This window comes from Lytechinus variegatus, chromosome 3 (assembly GCF_018143015.1).
Source record: "Lytechinus variegatus isolate NC3 chromosome 3, Lvar_3.0, whole genome shotgun sequence".
NCBI classification, from domain to species: domain Eukaryota; kingdom Metazoa; phylum Echinodermata; class Echinoidea; order Temnopleuroida; family Toxopneustidae; genus Lytechinus; species Lytechinus variegatus.
In genome coordinates this window covers 41,517,597-41,535,800 of record NC_054742.1, presented here as the reverse complement: position 1 = coordinate 41,535,800, position 18,204 = coordinate 41,517,597, and the positions used below count along the sequence as shown (strand labels likewise).

At 35.3% G+C, this 18,204-nt stretch overlaps 1 protein-coding gene across 1 annotated transcript; it reads right to left on the bottom strand.

Moving 5' to 3' along the window:
• Window positions 1–5,923: 5,923 nt before the first annotated feature.
• Window positions 5,924–15,724, bottom strand: LOC121412031. The gene is made up of 4 exons (XM_041604943.1): window positions 15,438–15,724; window positions 13,849–14,041; window positions 9,663–9,895; window positions 5,924–6,217 (listed from the first exon to the last, which is right to left on the bottom strand). The coding sequence occupies exons 2-4, from the start codon at window positions 13,943–13,945 to the stop codon at window positions 5,924–5,926; spliced, it is 624 nt and encodes a 207-aa protein (XP_041460877.1). The 5' UTR covers window positions 13,946–14,041; window positions 15,438–15,724.
• Window positions 15,725–18,204: the final 2,480 nt, after the last annotated feature.

Sequence of the window (18,204 nt, the reverse complement as noted above, 5' to 3'; positions counted from 1 at the left end):
TTGAATTTTTTTCTTTTTATTCAAATCAAGTTTTTGTTGGGGTGGACTTGTCCTTTAAATACATCATTTTCTTCTTATAGTAGTGCATTATATCTTGTTCTGGTATATTTTGTTCCTTTCTATACAAATTATGTGCATGGAAGCACAATGCAGTATAATGACAAGAAATATCATTTCCATGTTCAACACAACATCACATGGAATCACCACTATGATTATGTTGAACATGGACATGCAATGACACCTATCTTTCACAATGCAGAAAGTGTTATCAATCGATGCTACAATGGATAGGCTAGACGCTCCCGACATGTCCTTGGTCGATGGGACATTTGAAAAGGTCATTTGGATTTTAGAGAAGACCGAAGAAGGGCACTCGTCCTGTCACTGCAAACATTGTGACTTCATCTCGAATTGGCAAGATGCGCGGCAGTGAGCAGCTGCACAAGCAAAGCACATTTTCCATATACAAGGCCCTGCAATACGAACCCTTGCAAACGATGTAGGACTGATATTTATGATTGATGTCTTTCATCATGATACAAAATCAAACATACAATCAATGTCCGATCAGTCGCTAGAATTGGTGCCACAAGGGCCCTGCACTAAATTTCTCATCCAGCAAATTCAAAATGCACATTATCAGTGAAAACAGAAAGGTGAGGGCACTTTTGGTTATTATATTGCGTCTATCGAACCCCGCTGCTTTCCTTACCCTAGTCCTTCACAATCTCAAGATTGATAAGATCTTTGTCTGCGTTTAAAGCGATGGTGGATCACTAGATTGGATCAAAATATTGGAATTTAATTTTCTCTTCACATCAAACATGTAATACCTGTCCTTGATAGGGGAAGTCAGCTCTACTGTGCAGAGAAAAAAATATACTCAGGCAACAGGGAAAGACAGGCATGTGATAAAACATTTTACTGGGTCACTCACTCAACAAATTGAATTAGATTTATCTAAATATAGTCATATTTTACATTTGCACCAAATGCAAACATCTGTTGAAAAAGTGTGAATAACCGCCCCAAAAATCAAATAATCTTAACCCTGTGATGTATTTTGGATTGAATGGTAGATATAGACAGAAGGACACACTGAATTTCATAGATGAATGAAATTTGCTATGTACAGTGACCCGGTGAACCCTGGATTTAAAATGAAATCTGTAAACATCTTAATTTGAAATTTTAAAATTTGAATTTGAATATTTTTAATTTAAAAAATAAATCCTTAGGATCTAACTTAAATCCAGAATATGACTGAGTCACTATTCACTGTCAATGTGGATTTATTTTTATATCCATGTATTCTAGTATTTAGAAAGACTGTAACATTCAAGAGGCTGGAAAGATTTGACAGAGAAAGAGAGGTGGGAGAGAAAAGGCTATGAGGTTGAGAGAGAGAAAGAGAGAGACGAGGGGAAGAGAGTAGGAGGAGAGAGAAAAAATGAAAAAGAGATGAGATGAGGGATAGTGAGAGGCATTCACCTGGGACTGAATATCGTAAAGTGGTACCGGTACTATGCAAAGAAATGCCATTGGCAAGAATGCATTAGTTCAATGATAAATTTGCTAATTACACCAATATGTTTCTTTAAAGAGGGATAAATGCATGTGTTTACATAATATGTAATAAACTTAATGGGGAGAATTGATGTGCAGTTTAATCAACTCCAACTACATGTGAATGATATAAATACAAAGGTGTCTGTGTAATAAAATCTGCAAATATGTATTCTTTGTGATACTCTCTTAACAATTTTTGGTGTTAATAGTGGGTTTTTTGCAGGTTATTTCAGGTAAATTGGTAATAAATTGATGAAAAAACAATAGATATTTGAAGATCTTAAAAAGATCTGCTCTAAACAATTTGTTTGTAAATGCAAGCTATATCCCATGAGATATTCAGCTGGAAATGTTATCACTTGCACAAAAGCAAATAGTTCTAGAAATTGCTGATTTTTTTTGTAGTGATCACTTTATCAATTACATGCATGTCCTTCCGGAAGCCGATGGGCAATTGTGCTACCACTACCCAATTTTTTCTTGATCAAATTACATTTCTAAATATATTAATGTTTAGCAAATTACAAAGCGTTGCTTTTAATAATTACTGTACATGCTAAACTCCACCCTCCCCCTCTCTCTTCTCTTTTTTCATGTTTCCCCAATCTGGCTTTTTTCATCTCTTCCCCCTCGCAATGTTAAACATGTTCTACAGATCGGTATAACATCTTTCAGTTCATTAAATCGACAATTACTTCATAATATGTCATTCCTGTATGGCCATGCATCATGAACTCGCCCCATTTGTGTTACATCGCCCAAATCTAATGAAAGCGCACCTATCTGTATACTATTTCTGAAAGAAAATTTCAGGATTCCAAAAATGGCATTTACAATGAGGTAGGGTGAACTGCTTACATTTTATAAATGAAAATGTTCAAATTTTTGGACCTGCCCCGAATATACTTTATTTCACACATCCATATTTGTTTTTTTTTTATCGTACCATTAATTAGTTAACAGATTTTTATTGCTCAAAAAATTTCTTTCAAATGATATATAACTTAAGGGAATTTGATAATTTCATCAAGGTATGATTTCAATATGCAAATTTATGTTAATTTCAATTATCGAAATCCATCACATTAAAATAATTTTTACATTAATTTTGAATAAATCATAATCAATTGATGATTGTATGATGTGTTTAGAGGTGTATTATTATTATAGGCCTACCAGTTAAATTTAGCTGTAAAATGAGACCAAAATCAACGGTCCAGCCCCTTGGATACCAAAGTCATGCATACCAGCAATATGACATAATCCCATTTGCATGTAATGTGTACCGATTCCACCCTTCCTAAACAAACCTTGTTTTATTCATTTTATCAAGCAAAATGACTCAAATTGATATGAATATAAGTTTACATTACTATCCCTAATACAGCTTATACTCAGCTTTCAAATGACACCAATTTTATAATAATACGTCTGCATTCAGCTGCAAAAATCACATCATAGAATGTTCCTATGCGAAAATTTTTGGCGTTTTTTATGTTGAATTTTAGGGATTTTAAAAACTAATTATCACTAATTAAATTAAGTGATTGCTTCAAATTGTAATAGTGTTGGATAATTATACTATTCACAGAGCTGCCAACCTGAACAAGAACATTTCAGTATTTTCAAGGCTGAAAATCAGTATTTTGGTGAGGAAATTAGTATTTTCACAGAAATACCATAGGACAACACATAAACTGAAACTAAAGAAATCAGTATTTTGCATATGAGACCATCAATATTCTTCTCTATTTTCAGTACTAAAAACGAAAAATCAGTACTACTTGGCAGCTCTGTATTCACATCAAGCTCTAAAATGAGATCAAAATGAAGTCTCTAGCCCCCTGTTTGAAATATGAAATGTGACTTTTCCCATAGACTTTGTGTGTACTCTCCCCCCCCCCCCACCACCCTCACCACTTTTTGTTCTATCAATCATGGTGTCGCAAATTTACATGCTATTGCACTTATTTCTTCAGACATGATAGAGTATATTCAGCTTTGAAATGACACCAATTTCATGACAATATCATTCCGTTCAATTGGGATAATGTATGTTGACCGAATGAAAATTGAAAAAGCGCAACAAAACCACCTTTTTGTAAGGCGGGTTCACAACCCATGGCCGTATAGAAAACAGTTATTTTATAATATACTCTATATATAGAGCCAAATGACTCAACAGGATAAATACTTCTAAGATCAGAATTTCCAGGATACAATTCTTGGATGAGATATATCTTGTTCAGAGCACATATCCCTTGGAGAAGAACTACCCGGCATATCATCTAAGGTGTAAAAGACAAAACATGAATGGAGGGCTAGTCTCCTGAGGAAAACTTGCAAGTCACAGGGGGAGGGGGAGGGGGGGGGTGTCCTTCAGCATACAAGGATATTGCTATCACAGCTTTCATTCGAATGCAAAAGTAGCACATCTTGCATTCAAGGAATGGAACCTCCAAGGCACAAATGTATTTCCCTTGAATTAGGTTGAGTGCAGCAGATGTCAATGATTGTCTTCCTGAATTAAATTAACATTGGTAAGTGGAAATCAAACTTTAAAAAGCATGTGTGGTAAAAAAGACATGAGTCTGGACCACTACTTTGTGATGCATTACATGTAGTATCCGATGAGAGTGGAATGGATGACTATAAAAAAGGACCCAACTGAATATCAATCTGTTGATTTGATCTCCCATTTTGGACATGATCTCTGCTGCTTAAAATACAAATTATCAAACATCAATCAATGATATATACATGCAAACCCTGCCCTTACTTTGCCTGCTTCAATAATATTTCTCCTGCATTTATAAACAGCTTTCCTTGGACTTTGAATTTTAATTCCTTTCACCCCTCATCTATCTTTCCCTTTTGTGATATTATTTGTCATGTAAAAGTAGAATGAAATAAATTGAATTGAATTGTATTTTCTACATCAATTAATTATGCTTAGTGTTGACTTGCATGTCACGTTGAGAAAGAAAACCAATTATCACAATTGCTCAATTTAATTGTATGAAATGTGACATGCAGTCAACTGAACATATGGCTGACTAGCTGAAGAGTCCTATTTGACACAATTTGACAAAATGATTGTCGCTACTTTAAAGAAAAGAGCAACCTTTCATTCCATACAAGAAGAACCATTTGGATACATACATTACTATTCTAGCATACTAGAGCTTCGTTGATAGCCCTTATGAGCTAGCATGCTCCATATCATGTTGTATAAAAAAAAATTACTGCATGCACAATCATCCATTCACTTTTGGTCATAGTAGAATGACAGGGCTGATAGACCTTGTTATAAAATTTTAAAAAATTGAGGTTAGCTCAGAAAAGCAGTATTTTAAAATTATAGCAATGGTGGCAGTCTCATATTGTCTGAAAACTATCGCCTGATCCCTAGTGAGAACTCTTTTGAGGCAAAAGAAGGTTGCTACCCATGTTATTACTCTAAAATGCAGTTTATTCTGAGCTGTCATAAAAATATTTAAATTTTGCGAGACATGGTTTTATCAGCCTACCTGAGAAATACTGCAATCAAATAATAATCATGTATCTCTGGACAGGAGACTACTGTGCGGAAGAAACTATCTGGCGCAAATATTCACTACTGAATGATACGCGCCTAATAAGCTAAAACAACAACACTAACTATTTCACAGTATTGACGACCAAAGAAATAATGAAGATAGTACACTTTAAATGATAAAACAGTAAATGCTGTCAGATTTCATAATCACCTAAATGATAAAGCAATTAAATTTCTGCTGAGAGTAATATGCAACCAAATATATATACGTATGCATTATTTGCAAGTATGGGAATACCAACAAGTGTTAAACCTGAACCTATTAGAGTGGGGTTTGGGAATGTGAGAGCATCTATAGCGAATCATTTGAAATTTTACAATATTCAATGAATATGAAATGTCGCAAAATCTCTATTTACTTTTCCTGTAACATGACAATCCTGGTAATGGTGAAGCCTCCTGTACAGAAGGTGACACAACATTTCCTCCTGTGACAATTGCTCACGGCTTTATATAGGTTTAGGGTTTATAGGTTACAGATAGGGTATAGTGATAAATCTAGTGTTGGTCATTCCTTTTGTGTGTGGAATTCATAGCAGAGCAATTGTTGCCGGAGCAAATATCATAGAACCATACAGAACCTCGGTAGCAAAGTAGTTCAGGTGGGCATCCAAGACAATCACATGCATCGTCTTTGGTTATTAAACCAATCCATGATACCATTCCTAAGGAGTGGATATATCCCATTTACCTGTATATTTCTATTGATCACATGTGCATCTAGCCTTCCAATGCATAGATATTTCACTTAACCTATATCTTACTGGAACCAAGCAGTCCCTGTACAGAGCCTTTAGGAGTTATCAAGTACAGTAGTTGGAGGGTTAAGGACTTACCATAATAACCTCTGATAAGATTGTCCCACTCCACCATGGCCTCTGCCCTTGAGAGGAACTGGTAGCCCACCTTGAAGAGGCTAGGATGATAGACCATTCTACTGGCAGTTGGTGTGTAATGGTACTCCAATATAACCTCATGAGATGATGATATATAAGGTTGGGGTCTTAGCTGACTGCAGTGCCTGGTTACGCTGGAGCCATCAATTATCTACATCATAAGAGATTACAATGACAACATTACTGTACATAAATATCCATGACTGTTAAACCTGATATATTTGGATACTGTGGCAGTTTATACCCAAGATTTGAAATGAAAGTGAAATATTTTTATCTTATTCTATGTGCATACACACGTGTCAACTCCCTTTAAAAGCAATCTAAACATTTAACTTCAGTAATGAGGTTTACTCAAGTCCTTTATTTGCTTCTGGCATGCATTCACTGAAGAGAAATAATTGCACATTAATTTTCAAGTGGGCACACAACAAGGTTATAACAATCCAAGGACACAGGGTCTTGGATGCCCTTGGTCTACATGTACCTTACCAAAAACATTGATATACATAAATGGAGAAAAATTATACAAACTTAATCTATAAAGCAAGAATTTTACTTAGAGAGGTGTGATATCTTAAAAATTTGCTTGGTTTCGTAATGGGAGTTTCTAGGATGTCGAACAGTATCGTGAGTATTTTTTCATATAAGTTTCAAATTTGTAAATGTTTTAATGATTTAAAATAAAAAAAGCTCTTGATTGAATCAAAATTAATTTCAATAAAGAAAATTTCACATGTTTTACATTGTTGATGAAATGATTCATAAAGAAAAAGTGAATGTGTCGCATCATTTTCTGTCTTATTAGTGTACAGATATCATAACTTTCTTATTTTACATCTGATTTTGATACTATTGTATCAGTCTAACGTGTAAGCATATTTTCCTCTTTGTATATCCAATTCAACTTTTAAGTGGGTCTGCCAAAGTATAAGGATTTGTTTTCTCTCTTACTCACATTACTTCTATAGATTCATCTTTAGAGTTATACATCGGTTTGCAATGTTCAATTTGTATCTTGTTTGTTTTTATCTACAATTTTACTAAGTAAATACAAAAAATTGGAATTTTAATTTTAAATTTTTTTTTGGCGGCATGACTGGCCTGTATATCTCTAAAAAAAATTGGATTAGATTTGTTGAAAATTAAGACACATACAATCAAAATACTTTATTACTTTTTGCTTTACCACAGGTATTTTCAAGAAATCTAAATTGACGTTTTTTGGAGTTTCTTTAAATGTCTTTTACATCAGGACCCCTGGGGCAGATACAGCATTCATTACATGATTAATCCATGCTGATCGATTGAATACATCTCAACACCCAATCAATAGCTTCCCAGTGCAGTCCATATATCGTGTCCATGTCCAATCGTTGCAAAACCACCGGAGGTGGGGAAGATGAAAAGCAAATGTTTTACATAACGAACATTGATTTGCACAGCCTGACGCAAATTCCAAAATGGAACCGTGCATTTCAACACCAATACTGCACTGGCTTTTATTTGCATGGGTACGAGCCATGCAAATAGCACAAGAGACATCATCCGATGTATGTATACATGTGTATACAGTACCTGAAAAAAGTGGGATTGACACAATCGGCGGTTGATGGGGAGAGAAAACAGGAAACTTGTATTTGACCAAATTTCTATTTATGAAAACCAAATCCATCATTGGAAAGTCACTTGAGACCATGCTCCTTTGATAACAGTGAACTATCTAATTTCCTTTTGCTAATCATAATGTGCTTGACCAACTAATACTAAGTGATTTTGAATCACAGTGCATATAGTATTAAGGATTAACTATCTCACACCTTGCAGGAGTATAACAAATTCTTAATACTCAAGAATACCCTTTGACTAAAACTTTTGAATGTTTTCAAAAGGAAAATCACTGTTTGTTTTAAATATTGATCACTTTTAATTTGATTCCCCTGCCAAAATATTATGTAGCTCACTACATGATTGTATTTTTAATGTATGCATATGATGGAATGTTATTAAAAAATAACGGATTATAGAGTGCTTAATCCACCTATGCACATTTGGGAGGCAAATGTTATGAACTGACTTGTCAGATGTCTTTTACAAAATTGATTTTATTTGATAATCTAACAGTTGGAAAATTGTGCTTCTCAGCTAATCAAAATTACAATCAAGGAAATTCATCAGTAGTGTTGGACAACAAATGTTTCTAAAATGCTCTCCTGATTAAAATACAATTCCATACAATATCCATAGTATTATCATATACATGTATATAATATAAACAAATACTCAGCAAATTATATGAAAGTACCTGAATACTAGGCTTGCATTGAGAGGGTCTGTTCACTACAACCCCTCAAATGACAAGGTACTAGAAGGACACTACAAAGTATTTCTCTCAATTGATTGCCTCGCCTGCATGTGTATACAATATATTTGACAATAACTGTAGAGAGGGTTGAATGCGACTGTCCACTAACAAGATGTCAGGGTGGCTTGACTTGATAGCAAATATAGGACCTCACATGACCCCACAGCATCTAATGGAAAGAGGATCCATTTATGCCGAAAGGGGTCTTCTTTTCCTTGCTCTGAGTCATCCCTCTCTCTCTGAGCACTTCTCTCCATCTCCTTTTCTCTCTATCACTCTTTCCTAATCCTCACTCTCTCACTATCTGCATCCGCCATTCCTCATCTTCCCACTACCCCTCTCCTCTTTCTACCTCGCTTTAACTCTCTCTCCTCTCTCTCACCATTATATTATCTTACTTACCCCCACACTCTTTCTCTCTGTCTCTCTCTTTCTTTAACTCTTTCTCACCATCATTTTATCTAAGTCATCCCACTCCCCCTTCTCTCTCCCTCTCCCTCTTTTTTTTCTTTCTTCTCTCTCAACACACATATCTGATAGCAAATTGCCCTATTTCTGCTACAGAGCCTAATGGAGTGCATAGAGCTATTCATCAGGTTGGTTTGCATTTTTGCCTCTCGTCCTTTTACATCAGTGTAGACATACAGTATCTTAACAGCCACATGACATCTCTACTTTTCTAACTGGTTTCTGCCCCTTGGTATACCCTTACCTCTCTTCCCCTCTCTAACACTTACTACATGCATAAAATTAAAGCACACATGAATGCACTTTAAATACAATGCTCTTCCTGGTGATGGGAAATACACAGGGAGAAATATTTCAAATACTCTTCTAAATTTCACCACTCCGGTTTAAACACAACCTTGTCAAGTTAAATTTTCTATCTATCTGACGATGACACAAAATTTGCTCCTGCGACAACTGCTCCAATGTTATTTTTGTCTAATATGTCGGGTTAGGGTTGCAACAGGGTTTTATGTGAAGTTAAGGGTAGGGTATAGTGTTAAACCAAAGGTTGAATTTGGTCATTCGATTAGTGTGTGGAATTCAGAGCGGAAATTGTTGCCGGAGTAAATGTAATGGAACCTAGGGAGCTTACAACATGTACATCTCTGTAAGTACTGAAATGAGAACTTATAGGTATATTCTGTACCATATCTGAAGTTCTAAATCATTTTAAACTCTCTTCATGCCATCACCCTGTGCAGAACATCATTAATCATCTTACCTTTACATAATCACCAAGCATTGATCCACACTGCATGGAATTATCCAAAGTCATGAGGAAGAAATCGGTAAAGTTCAGTTTAACATGTCCATGTCTGCTTCGATGGACCAGGTGATACTCATATGTGGTGGGTAAGGAGAAATGGGTGTTGGGAAAACCAGGAGAGCTGAAGGTTCCATCTCGTGTCTCTCTTGCATTGTGGCTCCCATTAATCCAAATATGAAAACGATCATCTGAAATTAACAAGTAGTTGAAATTTCATAATGAAGTGCACATAATTATGAGGAGTTTGGTCAACTTCCTACAAAATACTTTAATGTATATTGTACAAATTTCGAAGAAAAGCAAGAAATATTCTCATCTTCTGGTAATTATCCAAATTGAGTTCTAATTCTATAGTATCAATTAAATACACATACCATTTAATAAAAGAAAATTAATCTTGTTTGATTGTATCTGTATTCATTGTAATTTTTAAAACTAAGATCTGAAGAAATCATAGCAAAATTCAAAAGAGTTGCAATTATGGTCAATGCTTTATGTATTACATGAGGTCAAATACATAATATCTTCCTTTTTTTTGGGGGGGGGGTGGTTCAATACATTCACTTCTTGGCAAGTTTACAACGTGCTATCAGTTTTTGGATGATTGTCATTTTTTATTGCATGTTTTCATATCCTTAATATAAAGGAAAATTAACTATCACATTAAATTTAATTGTGAATAAATACTGAATGTGACATAATTTTCACTTTATTTTCTTAGGGATCGACAAAGTTTAGTGCATTAAAGAGAATGCAATAAAACCCTGAACAAAATGTACAAAACGCAGTCATCTATTAGCATAAGAATACAAACTAACATCCAGTATACTACATGTACTTGCCCTAATGCTCAAGGATTCTTATCAGATATTCTAATAATAGGGTAAAGCAATTTTAACATTCCCTGAGGGTAAACACATTAATAATAAACAATATATTTCTGCGAAGTTTACTCTGTGATCCAGTGCACATGCAGGTATTCAGGACGTGCATACCTCACTTTAAATTTTATGAGGAAAGGACTGCCAATAGTTCTATCTTAACCTTCATTTTCAAGACTTAATTTTATTTGATTTGTTTCCTAGATCCTTGTAGTGGTTGCTGAGAAACTCGAGCAAGAAAACTATAAGAATAAAAAGAAAGGATAAATGTTTGCTGTTACACTTACAAGAGCAGAAATATATGTTGCAATTAAACATAAATGATGCCAGCTATGACAATGACCTTAAGTCTTAAGTCTTGACCTTAAGTTTAAACAGAATCCAATAAAATGTTCAAATAGACAACATTTTGGATTCTGGTAAAAATTCTCAATTAAATGATATTGGTATGAAATGTGCTTGCTTTTGACCTTTGATTTCATGAATTCACATTGCAATGTTTATGTACATGTAAGCTTTATAGTAACAACTTTAAGACCTTTTTTAGGGGGTGCTGAACCAAGAGGGGGATTGAAGATCCCCCCCCCCCCCCCGCTCTAAATGAATTAGTACAAAATTGATTTGCATTAGAATGTGTTTTCCGTATAGTCAGCCCCCCTTCCCCCTCCCACCTTTATAAATTGTTCTGGGCCCACACAAAGTGCTCTAATCAGATATTTCAAAAGGACTCATAGATTTCAAATTGGCTGCCCGGATGGCAACCATCTTAACAGGGTGTAGTCAAGAGTAAAGAGAACTAAACTTTAGCAAATTATTACTTTCGTGACCATAATACCTTGCTGAGCAAAGTGTATATAATTATTCATATTTTTCGGTGGTAATTCTTTGTGATGTTTTCACCGAATTAATCTATGTGTGCACCTTTATTGTTACTTTCACTTTATCACATGGCCCTTGAATGTCAGTATTTACTCTACTATAAATGTTTTCGCTTAAAAAAAAATGATAATGTTGATATGGTTCCGATCGATTTGACATAAATTTGCACCTGCGGAATTTAAATCAAGTTCTACGAGGTATTGGATAGAGCGCCCCCTGCTTACGTTTGAGAGACATAGGGAATACAATTTTTTTGTACTCCTGAGACGCCCTCGAAATGCACCTCGAGCGGGCTTGTCAAGATAACGTACTAATACAGGGCAGGAGAGGTGGTCTTGCACAATTTCCTGAGAACTTTTCTTTCCTTTCTTTCTTTTACTTTTCAAACTGACATAATTTGAACAAAGAAATTATCATATTTTGAAAAAAAAGAAAAGCATATTTATAAGGCAACAATAGTCAAAACTGACTAGTTTGCCTATTCAAAATAACAACAACAACAACAAACTTCATCAAGAAAGCATTGTTTGATGTGACTAATTGTGTTTAGCTTTCAATGCATGGTGATCCCAATTATTTGCAGGAATTGCAGAATTATCTTAGGGGCTGTTTTGTTTAATTGGGTCCTCAAAAATTGATTCACAAGGTAAAAATTACAGGTCTATACAAGTCAGATAACAAAAAAAAACCTTTGAAAGTGCTATGTTATTGTATCATGAAATCCCCAGTAAGTAATGGGTTAATGATCCGCCCCTGAAAAATGAGCTGTCTAATGTAGATGTGAACTTATCATTTAAGAACAATAGGAGTACACAGTGAGGGTAAATTTGTTGCAGCCCCTCCTATGATATTTGATTATCATTGTCATGTCCCATGGTCCATTTTCATGGAGTGATCTGTTGTTCAACAAACCATTCAATAATGATGATGATGATAACGACTACAATGATGAAAATGATGATAATGATGATAATAATAACCACAGTTATGATTATAGTTATAAAAACAACACCAATAATTATGAAAAGAATTAATAGCTTTAAAAATAATGACAATATTTACAATAATGATTCCTAATATTTATGCTATTATCAACAATAGCAATCATAAACAGTAAAAGTGAAACTTGATATTAAAGTTTCTTTTTCTTCACACAAATAAGAGTAGTATGTCAAAATGCAATTCTCATCAAATAATTGTATTGGATTAGAACTGTATAATTTTGACTGCATTAAGTAAATGTATTATAGTATGTCAACTTCAAAATTCAATTAATTACCCTTACAAACTGCTTATTATATATTAATAGGTTCTTCATGCAAGAGTGAGAATGAAGCGACATTGGATGTTTATCAAAAGTATTACATAAACCTGTTCATTGAACAGAGTCATGTTTATAATCTAATATCCTTGAACGGTGAAAATATACTCCAAATTGCCTTCAGACCTGTCAATGTAAATCCTCACAGGATATTATGGCTTGATGTTTAATCATTGCTGCATGCACTCAAAGCACAATGAACAACTTTAAAACAGAGTACCGGTACTTTTTAAGGATTAATCTCCCTTCACACTTTGCAAGTGACCCAACTGGATATTTTATTAAAAATGCAATAAATCCAGATATGGTGCTTCAAATTGTAAACTGTTTCTGACCCAGATCCAGAATAGTTATCTAAATGTAAATATTATTGAAATTGCTTCTGATCTTAGTATTCAAGCTAGCAAGTCAAAGGCCAGCTGCTATCACGTTGTCATCTCTGTTTCTTAGCATTTGCAAATTTTCTACAGCTGCATTGGCTAGAGCTAGACAGACAATAGCAATCTTAAATCATAATATTCCTATACAGCACTTCAGTATATAAGTTTGGAAGAATTGTCCACATATATATTACATTTCAAACATCCAGTCTCAACCAATCCCAGGGTGTGAGGCAGGCTTTTAAATGATGTACAGTTGTTGAAAGATAAATGGAATTTCCACCCTGATGTCAAATATGTTGGAATGAAAGCAGAAAAATAACAAACACAAAAATTACATCCCATGAATATTTATCAAGGTTGAAAGAGTTATGTTTTTAAGTTTTGTGATTGCACTTTAAAAAATGCTCCATCGATGTTTTGTATAAATTCCTTCAACTGCCGTATTTGATAGAACATGATGGACAATTCATTTTTATTTCAATTGTTAAATAATTATGTCTGAAACTATTCCAAACATTTGCAAAAGAATTTGCAGTTTGTGGGGTAAATGGCAGTTTGTGAAATTAATTAATTTTAGAAATCCATCTTTTGATGAATATAAATTTCAAGACACTGATACGTTTCATTCATTTCTGCCTTCATTCAAACTAGGTTGATATCTGGATGGAGTTAGTTACCTGTAGGTTGAGGTTGCTGGCTAGCCAACACCAGAATAGTGAGACTCCAAGACAAGACTTCTGTCATAAAGAGGGTATGGTGGACTGGTCGCAGCATGTTCTATGTTCGGTTTGGCCTCTGGGAAAACTTTCATCAGTCTAAACTGACCATTGTGTTTGATGAGAATCCTTTCACAACAAAAGCTTATGCAATCTAAAAGAACAAAGAGTGAATATTGATTGAATTTTGGGAGAGAACACAAAATAGCAGCAGTTTCTAATTCTCACCACACTTCAAATTATTCTTTGTTATTAATCATGTAAACATGTGTATTGGGAATTCTATGCTGTCTTTACATTTCATTTATTCCCATTCTATCTGAACCAAGTTTTATAGATTAAAAAAAAACCTGTCATCACTCATGAATACTAGCCCATATTTTTTGCTATGAACATAAATGAACATTCATCTGGTTTCTTGTCTAGTGGCAATTTGAATGAATTAGCCATGATTAATTTTCACTGTATGACAAGAGTTCAATATTACTCAAAGTAAATGGAGTAAAGTGGCCCAGTTTTTACAGCACAATTAAATCTACTGTAGCATCCATGGCTATGCAAACACTGACCTGGGTGTTGAAAAGGGGTGGGGAGGAGAGGGGGATCTTTCCAGAAACTGTGGACTTCATACAGTAACCAAAACAAAGGGGGAAGGAATTTGTCCCCCACCACCAGAAGTTAGGAGGGCCGTGTGTGGATGACAGGTGGGGCCGTTAGAGCTGAACCCAGTGGTAATAGTGGAAGGGAGTAGTTCCTCTCCCCCAAAATGTATTGAGGAAAACATACACCTTTATGCTGAAAATCTTATCAAATTCAATAAAACTGGACAATAGGTTCTCTCTATTTGCTCATGTAGCCTACAATATATGAAATATAAAGTGCCTTTATGATAAGCTCAGTTGCTTTGCCCCTTGCCTTATAACAAGCCCCCCCCCCCCCCCCCCCCGGCCAACCTTGGCTGTTATGGTAGATTGTAATGTTTTTCATTTGTCAGACTATTTCTTATTCATCTGCCTCCATTCCTGGTTCCAGGCACATGATCTGTTATGCATGCATACCTTACCCTACCCCAACAAGAAGACAGTAGGCCCAAAATTAACCTTTTCATTTTCAGGGCTCCTTTCCACAACCTACAGCATAAATTGGCAAAACTGGATAAGCTTTAACCCATCCATGGGGATTTTCCATGGCATATTTTTTAGCATGGAATATTTCTTAAGTGGAGGACCTAAATCAACACTTTTTCATCAATACAAATCTTCCTAGGCCTACATGTAATAAAGTAGATTTTTAACATTTTTAGTCAGTATAAAAATAAGTAAGAAAAGATATTTAGACTAGAACTTTTCTACTTAAAAAGGATGATATTAAAACAGGATGTTTCAGTTGTACATGTACGTAGTGACACAACAATATTTTGTTAAATTATCTTTGAAAAGATCTGAATCAACTCTAACGTTACTGACAGATTGAAGAAATTACGAATAAGCACCAATCAGTGAATCGCTTAAACTAAGCCAGCGGATAACCACGAACTTGACCCGGCTTACCGTAGGGGAAAAAACTTGAGCCGTCCCTTGGTCTTTACCGGCAATGCATCCAATGTTCGTTGATTAAGAGGCAAGAAATTCTTGTCTTGCTGATGATGAGCTTCCTATTCAAATATGATGAGAAGAAATGGGATGCACAACTACACACGCCACTGAATTCCACTTATTGGCAGCGAAGCATCGACTTGAAAAGCAAACTGAATAATCCGACGACAGCGAGAAGGAATCGACATCTATAAGCAGCACAGCGAGTCGCTCACTCGCGCTCGACGTTCGAATTTGTCGCTCTTCAAATTTAGCGCGATGTTCCAGCAGGTGGATCGCATTGTGAAGTAGAAATAAAAATGCGCCATTCTCTGTGCATTCTATCCCCTCAATATTTCGCTTGATGCGCGATCCGAGGGGGACGAAATACCCCTTTCGATAAAATTTTCTCCCCAAAATCATATGACCTTTACTGGTGTACAGATGGAGGGAGGGGGCCGGGGGGGCTTAAAGGCGATGGGCTCCAAAATTTCTACTACCGATAAAAAGAAAATAAATTAGAGGAGAAAATGGAAATGAAAATGAAAAGCTAAGACATGAAATGATTTATAAATTATAACTAGTCAAAAATTGGGAGGGGGTAAAAATAGGTATCGGGCAAATTTTGTAAAAAGCTGTAGGTGAGCAACACTTGTGACCAATTAAATACAAGAATCAAATTCTATGATATATTTTGACATAATATTTAGAAAATAATAGGATATTTCAATTCCTTTCTCCTGTTCCCTTGTTCGTAAAAATTATGGGGTCCATAGCCCCCAAAACCTCCCATCTGTAAGCCTGTGAATTTTATAGGTTTCGATTTTACAATAACAAGTAACTTTTCCTTGCTCTCTTCGCTTTCTCGCCACTATTTAGAAATCTTCTCCACTTTTGTGTCATCTTCATTTTTTACCCATTATGCTGACCTTACGATTACACGTGAAGGCATTTCAGGATATTTTTTTAAGTCATCCTACAAGGCCTATCAGCGTGTTTTTTTTAATTACATTTATCAAGGAAAACACGATAACGAGCCTACCACCAGAAGGAAAATACCATTTCAATATTCAACAATGTGTTTATTGTCATAATTTTCAAGGGGGTGGGCGTTGAAATAATGTGACCCCAAAGGAAAGCCCTAAGCATGAACAAATTTTCATATTTACTCCCCACACAATATTACTTTGACAAGAAGAAGAAAAAAAATAACAAAAATAGGTTATCATTCCGTAAATGGTCATATAATGTCATTTTTAATCTGTCAGAAAAGAAACAACCACTTTCTAAGGGCTCCGGTTTAATGGGAATGTTTTCATCGCTTTTTGCTTAGACGCCAGACGCCAGAGTAAAAGAGACCGGGATTATAATGGACTTGTATTTTTGCTGAGTAAATGAACTCGGGAGAATAATGAGCTTTATCATGTTAGTCACTCAATTAGCTTCCTCTCTGTCGGTATACCCCTGCTAATGAAAGAACATTACTACAGCTCTTTGTCAAAATTATCATTATTATCACAAACCATTCGATCACTGATTCTTAATAATTAAAGATGGCACTACAAGGGGTTGAATGCTCCCTTTCTCACCTTTCTCAAGAAGCGGGGGTTGGGGTGAGAATAGGCCTATGCCTAAATAGAATAAGAGGAGTGGGAGAAGTGATTCTAACAGAAGAGACTCCGGTTATAGTACGCAACCCTTATATAGCTCTGTAATTAAATGATACAGAATATGACGTCCTTCGCGTTTTCTTGCCATCCCTAACAAAAATATCCTGGCCCCTGCAAATATCATACCAATATACATGATATATAAATTAAAAAAATGACTACCTAATTACAAAACAAAACTTACATTATCTTGAAATTTTATCCTCAAACTAAACATAATAATGTATAAAGATGACATCTGTAGTTGTAGGCTTACTTTAAAAAAAGTACGGTAGGCCTACTGCCCTTTTAGGACAGTTTGCAGTGACTCATGAGTATACAAATTTCGGCAATCAAAATGATGCGAGCGCGAAGCACGAGCTGAACTTTTTGATATTCCAACCTGAAAATTTGACATTTATAGCACTTTTTGCAATTATGAAAATGAATAAGCGCATTTTTCAGAACAGGATTTATCTCAATAAATCTTTTAGAGAATTTTACCTAGAAAATGGGACCTTCTATTCACTTTTGAAACCATAAATACATAAATAGGACAAGCATATTCCTAAAAAGATGCGAGCGAGGAAGCGCGAGCTGGAGCTTTTTTTATACTCCAATCTAAAACTGGACATATAGCGCGTCCAATTACTGGTAAACCCAGTTGCTTGTCTACAAGAAAGCGGAGCTCTAAAGCAAGAAATTTGTTATTTTAATTTTTACTTCGCATTGTAAAGCAGTTCTGATCTACCGTATAACACACACTTATCTAAATTCAGATAAATCAAGTCATTAGCCAAAAGAAATTAGCTAACCGTCCATGCTAACAGTGACCAGATGAGAAAATGTCAAATTTTGAAGAGTGTAAAACGCTGTTTTGGACAATGGCGTAACAGGCAGGGGGGCGGGTTGGGGCAGGCTGTCCCCCCTGGCGGAATTCATCGGGAAAATAAAAAAAATCAAAAACACGGGAAGAGAGAAAAGGGAGAAAGAAAGGGAAAGGAAAGAAAAAGAGGGAAACAGATGAAAGGGGAAAAGAAAAGGGAAAGGGAATAAAAACAGGAAAAGGGAGGAAAGAAGCGGGGGGGGGGGGT